Below are 12,371 nucleotides of genomic sequence, written 5' to 3'. Positions count from 1 at the left end.
TGCGTCACAACCTGCACACTCACACACATTATGCAATTCACCTACAGGGGAGGCCATTTTAACTGAAAGTCGCTGCCTGGTATGGGCGGGTCAATACAATATTTCAGTGTCTAAGCTATTAAGAGCAGCATGCAGGTATGTCCGAAGAAACACACTGCTATAACGTATAATACTTTTAGTTGCACTAGTTACTTTCACTTTAGTGGTTTTATTTCTGTAAGCAGCAAGTGTAATAGAACTGCCAACTAGTTGCACTAAACGATTGTTTTCAAATAAGCATTACCATGGTTTCTACGGATTTAAAAAAATGGCTCTGAGCACTATGGGACTTAACATCTATGGTCATCAGTCCCCTAGAACTTAGAACTACTTAAACCTAACTAACCTAAGGACATCACACAACACCCAGCCATCACGAGGCAGAGAAAATCCCTGACTCCGCCGGGAATCGAACCCGAGAACCCGGGCGTGGGAAGCGAGAACGCAACCGCACGACCACGAGATGCGGGCCCGACGGATTTAAATCAGTCTTTCTCGGAAGGTCAAACCTGCATCCAATGCGGTAACGTAACTTACAATCAAAACGTCATGGACCATGTTACATATCAAACAGAAACTACTCTCTACAACAATTTAGGAACGTCAAAAACAATATGATACATACCAGTATACGACAAGTAGTACTTACGAACCTGACATTAGCAATCATCAGTAAAGCTATCTCCACATGACATGTGTTGGCAACGGTCTGAATGTCCAAATGAAAAAGTTAAGGTACGTAGAATCAAGGGCTTGTCACATCAGTAAAACCAATCTCTTAAAATAACATGCTATGTCAATGGCGACATGCCGACTGAGGGAGAATGGTGAGCGTGGATACCAGGAAAACAAATCATGAGGCGCATGCGCCGATAAACATGTACGCTTGGCGGTTTAAGCAGTTAATAACCGTAAGCACATTGAAATTATTGACAGAAATACACCATGCGAATCAACAAGTATAGAATAAAATGTTGCAAAAGCCAATGCATATAATATCTACGAGGGTTGCCCAGACAGTAATTCACCACATTTTTTCTTCAACAATTCTTTATTGAACATAATGAGAATCACACGTATGAAAGAATACTGTTTTATCTACACGTCCTATTTTTCCACGTAATTTCCATCCCTTTCTATGGCCTCCCTCCTGCGCGAAACAAAATGTCGTCCACGAATGGCATTCTTTAATGCCCCAAACAAGTGGAGCTCCGAAAGGGCTAGGTCAGGGCTGTAGGTTGCATGGGGTAACACTGTCCAACCCTATTTTTCGATGTGTTCAGCAGTCCTCAGTCTTGAGTGGAGCCGAGTGTTATCGTGTTGCAGCAAAACATCTCCTGGGTTGTTGTGGCGCCATACTGCTCAGAGCCATTTGAACCATTTTTTGTTGCGGCGTCGAAGTCGCCAGAAGCGCGTCTTGAGTTTGGTTAATGCGTTGACATATGATTCTGAATTAATGGTACCGCCTCTTGGCATCACATCAACGAGAATCACACCTTCACAGTCCCGGTTCACGGGGATCATGTCCTTGACGGCGAAAACAGCTGCTTTGATTTATTCTTCTTTGGGGAGTGGGAATGGCGCCATTCCATCGACTGTCGTTTTACTTCGGGCTCTAAATGGTGATACCAGGTTTCATCACCTGTCACAATCGTCCACACCGATAGCTGAGGGGTGAGCGTGACGGATTGCTGTCCTACGGGCCCGGGTTCGATTCCCCGCTGGGTCGGAGATTTTCTCCGCTCACGGACTGGGTGTTGTGTTGTCTTCATTATCATTTCATCAGCATCCGGCGCGCAGGTCGCTCAATGTGGCGTCGAATGTAATAAAACCTGCACCAAGGCGGCCGGACCTGCACCGCCAGGGGCTTCCCGGCCAATGACGCCAAACGCTCATTTCCATACCTGTCACAATCCAGGACAAGAAGGCCTTCTCCTCAGCTCCAAAACGTTGCAATAAATAAAGACAACTGTTTTTGTGCGATTTGTGATCCACCGTTAGACACTGCGGGACCCATGTTGCACACACTTTTGAATATCCAAGAGTGCGGGTAATTGCTGTCACACTTCCTTTGCTGATTGACAGATGCAGCGCCAACTGCCGAGTCTTACTGCGTCTGCCTCGCGAATGACAACAGCAGCTCGCTGCAATATGTCAGGTGTGACAGCCGTGGATGGTCTCCCCGAACACTGGCAAATCGTAGAGATCCACCGAACCGCCTTCTGATGACCTCACCCTCCGTGCCTACCAACTAACTGTATTTCTGTCGACACCAGATGCTCCATAGACTTTCACAAGCGTTTGTGAATATTTCCACAGTTTCTTTCTCTGCATAGAGAAACTAAATGACGCCTCGTTGCTTGTAATGTGCATCACCTACAGACACCGTTTTGAAACTGTCCTGCATCTACGCTATCTGTCGGAAGTAACGGAACTTCGCACGTTCTCTCAGGAGACTTAAAATAATACATATCTAACGTTTTGCATTCGTAGCATTGCTTTCCGTTGAGAAAAAAAATGCGGTGCATTACTTTCTGGGCAATCCTCGTAGCATAAGTTAAGACCATTATAGGACTACCAGCATATTATCGTGCGGAAATAGTGATGTCTGTATATAAGTATGTTATTACAAGCATAATGACAGCAATGAAATTAATATCACTGCCGGTACATCATCATATGTGAAGTAAAAATGTCAGTTTATAAACAGGTTATTAAACATAATGACAGTAAAGAGCAAAAATTCATAGGTATCCGATTAGTGGCAAATGTAACAGAAGTGGTTGGCATCAATAGCTTAGTACAACATAAAACTGACAAAAGAAACTGTATACACAAAAATTGTGTAATAGAACTCTGATAAAATGAACTACTCGCAAACGCTACGGCGATTGTCGTATGAAGACTTTTTTGCGAACAGTATGGGTTTGAAACCATCGACAACTTGTCTATAGGCGACATGCAGCTGGTTGTTTAATAAACTCCCATTTGTGAGCTCAAGATGTTTATAGATCTCTAATTCTTCCCAAAGGTCCATCCTACGCCCTTTGATTTCTCTGCGTAGAATAACTGTGTCTTCCAAATTTTTCGGTGTGTGGTTGATCAGTAGATGTTCAGCGAATGTAGAGTTATGTATGTTAGCTCCTTTCTTTCCTAACAGAAGCTCTTTGTATCGTTCCCTGTCAGCTCTGAATGTCTGACCAATATAATAATATGGGCAAGATAGCGTAGATGCAGGACAGTTTCAAAACGGTGTCTGTAGGTGATGTACATTACAAGCAACGTGCCGTCATTGAATTTCTCTCTGCAGAGAAAGAAACTGTGGAAATATTCACAAACGCTTGTGAAAGTCTATGGAGCACCTGGTGTCGACAGAAATACAGTTAGTTGGTAGGCACGGAGGGTGAGGTCATCAGAAGGCGGTTCGGCGGAGCTCTACGATTTTGCAGCGTTCGGGGAGACCATCCACGACTTTCACACCTGACATATTGCAGCGAGCTGATGATGTCATTCGCGAGGACAGAGGCATTTCGACTCGGCAGTTCGCGCTGCATGTAAAGGAAGCGTGGATACAGTTGTCCACACTCTTTGGTATTCAAAAGTGTGTGCAACATGGCTCCCGTAGTGTCTATCGGTGGATTATAAATCGTACAAAAAAATATTTGTCTTAATTTATTGCAACGTTTTGAAGCTGAGGGGGAGGCCTTTTTATCCCGGACTGTAACAGGTGATGAAACCTGAAACCTATGTTCACCATTTAGAGCCCGAAATAAAACAACAGTCGAAACTTCCTGCAGACGAAAAAATTCAAAGCAACTGTTTCCACTGGTAAGGTCTTGGTCATTATGCTCTAGGACTGTGAAGGTGTGATCCTCACTGAAGTGATGCCAAGAGGCAATACCATTAATTCAGAAGCATATGCCAACGCATTAACAAAACTCAAGACGCGCTTCTGACTACTTCGGCGCCACAATAACCCATGAGATGTTTTGCTGCAACACGATACCGCTCGGCCCCACACAAGGCTGAGGACTGCTGAACACATCGCAAAACAGGGTTGGACAGTGTTACCCCATCCAACCTACAGCTCTGACCTAGCCCCCTCGGAGTTACACTTGTTTGGGCCATTAAAGGATGCCGTTCGTGTAAGACATTTTGAGGACGAAGAGGAGTTGATTCACACAGTGAAGTACTGGCTCCGCCATCAGGACAAGCATTGGTACCGCCAGGTCACACTCAGTCTTGTTTCAGGTAGGAGGATGGCCATAGAAAGTGATGGAGATTACATGAAAAAATAAGATATGCAGATAAAACTCTATTCTTTCGTATATGTAATTCTCATTATGTTCAATAAGGAATTGTTGAAGAAAAAAATGCGGTGCACTACTTTCCGGACAACCCTCGTAGTATATTATATGCATTTGTCTTTTTCAACATTCTATTCTATACTTGTCGACTCGCGTGGTGTACTTCTGTTAGTAATTTCAATGTGCTTACCGTTATTAGCTGTTTAGACCGCCAAGCATACATGTTTATCGGCGCATGCGTCTCAGGATTTGTTTCCCTCGTATCCACACTCTCCATTCTCCCTCAGTCGGGATGTAGCTATTAACTTAGATTGGTTTTACTGATTTGACAAGCCGGTTTTACTGATGTGACAAGCCTTTGATTCTACTGATCTTAACTTTTACATATGGACATTCAGACCATTGACGACAAATGTCATGTGGAGATAGCTCTACTGGCTGATTGCTGAAGTGAAGTTTATAAGTACTACTTGTCCTATGTTGGTATGTATTATTTTGTTTGTGACATTCTTACACTTTCTGTAGGGAGTAGTTCCTGTCTGATAAGTAATATGGGTCCATGACGTTTTGTTTGTAAGTTGGTCACCGCATTGGATGCAGGTTTGTCCTTCTGAGATATACTGGTTGAAATCCGTCGAAACCATGGTAAAGGTTATTTGAAAACTACAATTTATTGCAACTGGTTGGCTGTCTACTACACCTGCTGTTCTGTAACCGTTGCTGTAGTGCAGCCATGTTCAAAATATTCTGTAATTAGACTTTCTATTTCCTGTCAATCGAAGAGCGCTCAGGTGAGAAGGGAATATTGCAAATCATCCGGACGTAGCAAAATATGTTCCCAGCTTTTTCGGAAAGAGGACACAGAGGAAATATCATTGGAAGGAAAATCAGCATTGGCCATATTTTGCTGACAATAAAACAACAAAATACGGCCATTGCTGATTTTCCTTCCAATTCTATCCACTATTTTGGTCGAAACGTGTAACAAAAGGAAAGTTATATTAACGAGGCCAAATGCGTCGTATTACTGAATCAAATATGCCTTTAAGACTAGAAAAATAACTGAAAATGCATTCCTAACGTTGTGCTATTCGTTGTAGCGCTGTAATATTAACTATTTAAAACAACAATGCTAATTTTAAATAGTAGTCAGCCAGTGTTTTGGGGCTTACCAACAATGCGGCGCCGGCTGCAAAGCAATATGTAGCGTGTAAGTCTGTAACGCCATTTTCCCTTATTCTACCTCCTTATTGACAATTTGTAAGTGAAATGTAACTTTGACCATAGATATGATCTTCTCATGTAACAAAGATGTCAGTCGGCACTCCGGTGGACACTGCGCTGTTTTTTGTGTGAGATACAAGTGAAGATACATTTGTGCCACATCTCTAAATGCGAAAACTGGAACAACATGTAACTGGGTAGAAAGCAAGCACAACTTAACCGGTAATATATCGTAAATATACATCTCGCGAAGTGTAGTAGCTGAACAAAATTGTTGATTTTGCACAGGCGAGCTGCAGCATGCAGTTGCTGTCTATATTTTAAATATGTACTCACGCGTAATAGAATAAATAAGAATACATAAAAATGTCTGATTGTTGTATTTCTTAAAATAATAAATTTACTAATAGATTAATATCACTTTCAATAGACTCTCTCTCTCTCTCTCTCTCTCTCCCTCTCTCTCTCTCTCTCTCTCTCTCTCTCTGCGTGTGTGTGTGTGTGTGTGTGTGTGTGTGTGTGTGTGACTGGGTGGGTGGGTCGATGATGGGCTGCATGACGACGTGGTACCTTCTTTTTTTTTTAATTTAGCTCCATTTGGGACCTGGAAGTGCTCAGCGACCTTACTTATTTCAGTTGGTGAAACAATTACAATAACTAAGTGAATAACTAGATCACAGAAGCACTACTAAGTGCGCATAATGGCGTAACTAAATTTTGGTTTTGATACAATACCCGTTTAACTTCTTGTTAAATTCTATAGAAAGCAGTGTATTTGTAATGTTTCTACGAGGAACGTTCAGTAAGTAATGCAACACTTTTTTTTTTCTAAAGTACACTGGTTTTATTCAGGAATTCAATACACCACATTAAACCCCATTATTTTGGCTACAAAACCCGGGTTTTCAACATAATCTCCGTTCAATGCGATGACCTTATGGCACCTTACTGGCAGAACCACTTTACTGGTCGAAGTCAGAGCAACCGACTTGAGGCATCAATAACTTCCCATCATCCACATACTGCCTCGTGTGGAGTGCATCCGTCATTGGACCTTCGTTGCTCTTGTGGTGTGTGTGTGTGTGTGTGTGTGTGTGTGTGTGTGTGTGTGAGAGAGAGAGAGAGAGAGAGAGTGTGTATGTGTGTGTGGACGAGGGAGGGAGGGGGGGGGGGGGACAAATGCTGCGCTTACCTCACGCAGTGATGACACCATACACGCTTACTGGTTTGGCACACCACAGCAAGACAGTCGCTTCTTTCTAGATAGTGCACGCACTTGTACTTATTTTAGCTCGCTGATGTTGGCTGTGGCTATCACAAAACATTCGTGGTCCGAAGTCGACCGACTTCAGTTAATTCGGAAGTAGGGAGGCCAGGGACACGACACGACGTCGTGAACAAAGAATATGTGGTGACGCACCTGCTGGGCCGGGCGGTCCCTCACGGAGTCCAGCCAGGCGACTGCCCTGCGCAGAGCGTCCTTCTGCGCGCGGCTCACTGAGTCCGTCAGCACGCCGCCGCCGTCGTCCTCCATGTACAGCACGCGCACCGACTGCACCGACACCTGCACCACAGCACAGTCGTCATCCACCAGCAGTATACACAGCAGTTGCCTGAGGACGCCGCCAACTGTGGACGCTGAGCACTGGTACATTTAAGTGGTAACACAATTTCGTGATATAATACAAAAAAGCGTATGCCACCGAAATATTTATTTTATTTAGAGATATACTCACCTGGCCATTACAGCCATTACGCCCTCTCTCACATCTAACCAGTCATTCCCAGTGAGTCAACATTACAATATCGATATCACACTCTGAAGCGCTAAAGAATCTAGCATAGGCATGCGTATTCAAACACAGAGATACGTAAACAGGCAGAATACGGCGCTGCGGTCGGCAACGCCTATATAAGACAACAAGTATCTGGCGCAATTGTTAGACCGGAAACTGCTGCTACAAAGGCAGGATACCAAGGTTTAAGTGAGTTTGAACGTGGTGTTATAGTTGGCGCACGAGCGATGGGACACAGTATCTCCGAGGTAGCGATGAAGTGGGGATTTTCCCGTGCAACCATTTCACGAATGTACCGTGAATATCAGGAATCCGGTAAAAGTTCAAATCTCCAACATCGCTGCTGCCGGAAAAAGATCTTGCAAGAACGGGATTAACGACGATTGTAGAGAATCATTCAACGTGACAGAAGTGCAAGCTATCCGCAAATTGCTATAAATTTCAGTGCTGGGTCATCAAGTATCAGCGTGCGAACTATTCAACGAAACATCATCGATATTGGCTTTTGGAGCCTAAGGCCCAATCGTGTACCCTTGATGGCTGCACGACACAAAACGTTACGCCTCACCTGGGCCCGTCAACATCGACATTGGACTGTTGATGACTGATCGGACGAGTCTCGTTTCAAATTGAATCGAGCAGATGGACGTATTAGGATACGGAGAGGACATCATGAATCCATGGACCCTGCCCGTCAGCAGAGGACTGTTCAAGGTGGTGGAGGCTCTGTAATGGGGTGGGGCGTGTGCAGTTGGAGTGATATGGTCCCGGCGGAGGTTCGAGTCCTCCCTCGGGCATGGGTGTGTTTGTTTGTCCTTAGGATAATTTAGGTTAAGTAGTGTGTAAGCTTAGGGACTGATGACCTTAGCAGTTAAATCCCATAAGATTTCACACACATTTGAACATTTGGAGTGACATGGGACCCCTGATTCGTCTATATACAACTCTGACAGCATCCGTTACGTCGATTGTGCATTCGGACGGACTTGCGCAATTCCAGCACAATGCGACACCCCACACATCCAGAATTGCTACAGAGTTCAGAAGAGATCTCCAACCCCTCGTACTCTTAGGGATTTATGGACAACGCTGTAGGGTTCATGGTGTCATTGCCCTCCAGCACTACTTCAGACATTAGTCGAGTCCATGCCACGTCGTGTTGCGACACTTCTACGTGCACGGGGGAGCCCTGCACGATATTAGACAGGTGTACCAGTTCTTTGGTTTTTCAGTGTATAATGTTCTTAACTGCAGTAGGACAAGTTGGGGATACTTTCATATGACTAAATTTTATGAGAGTTAAACATACTGTAGTGATTTTTCTCTTGAACTATTCGTCCCTATGCTGTTTACTATATTTAAGAAATGATTATTAAATGCTCTTGCTACCTGTGACTCATCATTCATAGCTCTTCCATTCAGTTCAGTAGTAATGTTATCCTGTTCTGTAGCTGGTTGTCCAGTCTCTCGTTTTACTACATTCCATATAGCTTTAAGTCTGTTGTTGGACTTACTGATTTCTGTCATATGCTTGTTACTTGACATTCTATTAACCTTTCTTAGTAGTTTTGAGTAGTTTTTGTAGTTTGCAACTACTGCTGGATCTCTATTTGTTCTTGCCAACAGTTACATACCCCTTTCCTTTCAGAAGATTCTTTAATTCCTCTAGTGATGCATGGTCAAGGATACCTTCCCTGATACTTGAGTGAGCCGTGGAGGATAAATTCTGTACGGTACAGAGATAGGAATATATCCAACAACAGTGGTCTTGTGTGTATGAGTTGTGTTTGCGTGAACGTATGTATGTTGTACATTTCAGAAGAAGTCTTTTTGGCCGAAAGTTTACTTGTTTAGCAGTCTTTTTTTCTGGTTACTGTCTGTGGCTCAACATCTCCACTATGTGGTGAGTAACCTTCTATCATTTTCATAATATTGCCATTATCCCATACTGGATTACCCATTGTTTAAATAAATGAGTACATGGAAGTGCTGGTCTGACAAGGGGAGGCCACGAAGTTGGGATCACAGATTTACTTCAAACTTTGTACACCTTTAGTAGGCCATTAAATCAACATAATGTACAAGTAGTTAAGATGCACTTCTCTATCAGTTCCGAGAAAATCGCAAGAGAAGTTTTACGCATCTATTATGTGGCTTATGTGATTAGCGTTCGAGCTTCGTAAGACGAACGCCTATGAAGCGACAGTTCGACCACCGCTCAAAATTAATTATTAATCTATTTCTTTTCATCACTAGCATTATTATTTAATTTATACTACATTTGAGAAGTAATATAATGAGAAAAAACACTTGTATTTCACGAAGTTTCAATTTATGTTTTTCATGTTTGTATGGCATACTATCCTGCAACGTGTAACGTCAAGATTTCATCCGACGAGTAATTGTACAGTACTCTTGTGGTCTGGCACATTGTGACTTACTGCATTACTGATTCTGAATAACGTCATTCGCATCAGCACTTATTGAGGTTTGGCTTGGGCTTTTCAAGCCTGCCCCTCGTCCTTTAAAATTTAATTACAAACAGTAAATAGCCAAATAAAATATAAAATTCATTACAACTTCATGAAAATACACGTGGTTTTTTTCATTATAGTGTCTCTCAAATGTCACATAAATTAAATAACGTGACCTGCGATGAAAAAAAGATAGATTAAAAACAAGTGTCACCAGGATTCGAACAGTCGTCTCGTTCATGACCCTCTTGCAAAGTGCGAACGCTGGCGACTTTTTTTATTATTCTCATTTTATTCGTTATTGTTCGTTGTAATTGCTCTGGGCGGACGTCCCATGACACCCGTTCTAGCCCAAACACTCACTTTTTTATTACAGAGGGCAGCCTTGACCACAATGACTTCTTACGGCCGGCAACTTCGCACAGATATATCACTAACATAATAGACGCGCAAAAATTCTCTCGCGATTTTCTCGGAATTGCCAGAGTATTGCACTTTAGTACTTCCACGTTACATTGTTTTAAAGACCTACTAAAGGAGCACAAAGATTGAAGTAAATCCGTGATCCCAACGTCATAGCCTCCCGTTGTGGGATGAAGAGGTTAACGCAGGTGAGAAATTCGTGGCGGGCCACACCTAACCTGTCTTCAGACTGATGACCAAAAATAATAGTGCAATAGATATGTAGTCATTAGTAAAATGTTATATAAAGTCCTTGTTTAGTTAAATGCTAATATGTTAAAAGTGATGTTTGTCTTGCATCGGTTCCTACGATAAACTTATAGCTGCGACTCTTTGCTGTGACCCAGCACTATCCTTTCTCACTGGTGACGGCATATTTCCTAAATTATTTCCGCAGACTTTGAGAGACCTGCGACTGTATTTCTTTTTGCAAATTCACATTTACTTTCGACGTTTTCCGTGGATTTCTATTTAGAGCGTAATTCGAAAACGCGACTCTGATGAAGTGCTTGTTTCGGTGATCCGAGTGACATGATATTAATGTATTACGTCTTACCTCGCGTCTTATTTTCGCCCGTTTGGCAATGACGAAGAAAACCACAAGAGGGCAACAGCAAGTGGAAAGCGTTCGCAGAAGTACAGAAGGGGCGTTTTGGCTACTCTCCGTCAACAATGAGGCCATTAGAGACGGAGCAGAAGCTCGGATGCGGAAGGAAATCAGTTGTGTCCTCTTCAAAGGAAATATCCTGGCACGTTCCTGAAGCGATTTTGGAAAACCACGGAAAACTTTAATCTGGGTGACCGTAGAGGAGCGGGATTTTAATTGCCGTCCTCCCGAATGTGAGTCTAAACGCGTCCTGGAAAACGAAAGGTAGCGAGATCGAATCCCGGCTGGTTTACGTAATATTTCAGTCTTCCTCCAACCTAGTCTTCATCTCTCAATTATGTAAATATCCGCTAGAAACTATAAGTAGTTTGGTTCACACGTTTAACGGTAGGCCCCCTTTCTCTGGTAGGATTACTGGGGTAGGTTAGGGTTATGCAAGTCGTAGAAGCGTGGTTCAATTGAAAGAATTGCGCAAGACGGTTGAGCCTCGTGGAATTATTGTTATTGCAATTATTACTAGTATAAAAAATACGTCAATTCGTTAGGCCGCTCAGGAATAGTCTAGTGGCCGTCGAGAAAGGACTGTTTTAACCTCCTGACCACAAGATCATCTCAAACGTTAGCATCCTGCTCCGTAGAAAGCATCGGTGCCTTATCGTTCCATATTTTCTACTGTACTAACATCCTCAAGCATGAATCTACGCAGGAAACGAATCTAGATAAGGGAAAGAACAGTGATCAAGTCACGAATTACTGTACTAGAAAAGCCGGTAGACAGTTCCAGGGAAAGAAAAAGAATCACGATTACTTCAGGATGGCTTAGCTCAGTGACAGAACAGTGAAAAGAGACGGGTCCGATATGAATCAATGGTTCTTAATGTAAATACAAGTGATCCGTTTTGATCCGTCTCCTTGCGATGTGAACACTTCAAGTTATTGCTAGATCTGACAAGATGGTCGATCATATACAGAAAGAACAATGAACTCAATGACACTAAATACAACGAATAACCATAGAGTGTGTGTGTACTTCATACTACGGTGAGGAGAAATGAGTGCACTGAACGAGTCAATGTATTACTTAACTATGCTCTAAGTTCAGCGAGCAAGACATTACTGACAGTAATTGTAGTAGGAACATATTACTAGAATTGAACCAGTACATGTATTTTCGTAGGAGTTGTTGATTTAACATAATAATGATAATGGCAGCAGTAACTGGGGGTGCTAATTTTGTATCAGTAGTAGACGTAGTGGTAGTAGTAGTAACTGGTTAGTGCGTGAAGTTCGTTGCGTTTTCCCATAAGTTTAATAAACGCAACAGATACATATAATGCAGACTTTATTCATCAATAATACATTCTCCTTCACTCTTTACAACAGTCTGTCAGCGCTGTGTAACATTTCGCTTTCGCGATTGTAGAAATCACATACAGTAGTTTTCAGGCGAAGAACTCTTAGA

At 42.7% G+C, this 12,371-nt stretch overlaps 1 protein-coding gene across 1 annotated transcript in view; it reads right to left on the bottom strand.

The window, feature by feature from the left end:
- Nucleotides 1-12,371, bottom strand: part of LOC124625231 (fatty-acid amide hydrolase 2-A-like) — a 255,926-nt gene that overhangs the window by 59,875 nt on the left and 183,680 nt on the right. Inside the window, exon 7 of the mRNA XM_047149155.1 lies at nt 6,991-7,134. Within this exon, the coding sequence (XP_047005111.1) occupies nt 6,991-7,134 (144 nt within the window). The remainder of the gene's footprint in view (nt 1-6,990; nt 7,135-12,371) is intronic.

The sequence above is a fragment of the Schistocerca americana genome, chromosome 1 (assembly GCF_021461395.2).
Source record: "Schistocerca americana isolate TAMUIC-IGC-003095 chromosome 1, iqSchAmer2.1, whole genome shotgun sequence".
Lineage (NCBI taxonomy): Eukaryota > Metazoa > Arthropoda > Insecta > Orthoptera > Acrididae > Schistocerca > Schistocerca americana.
This window is presented reverse-complemented; position numbering and strand designations above follow the sequence as displayed.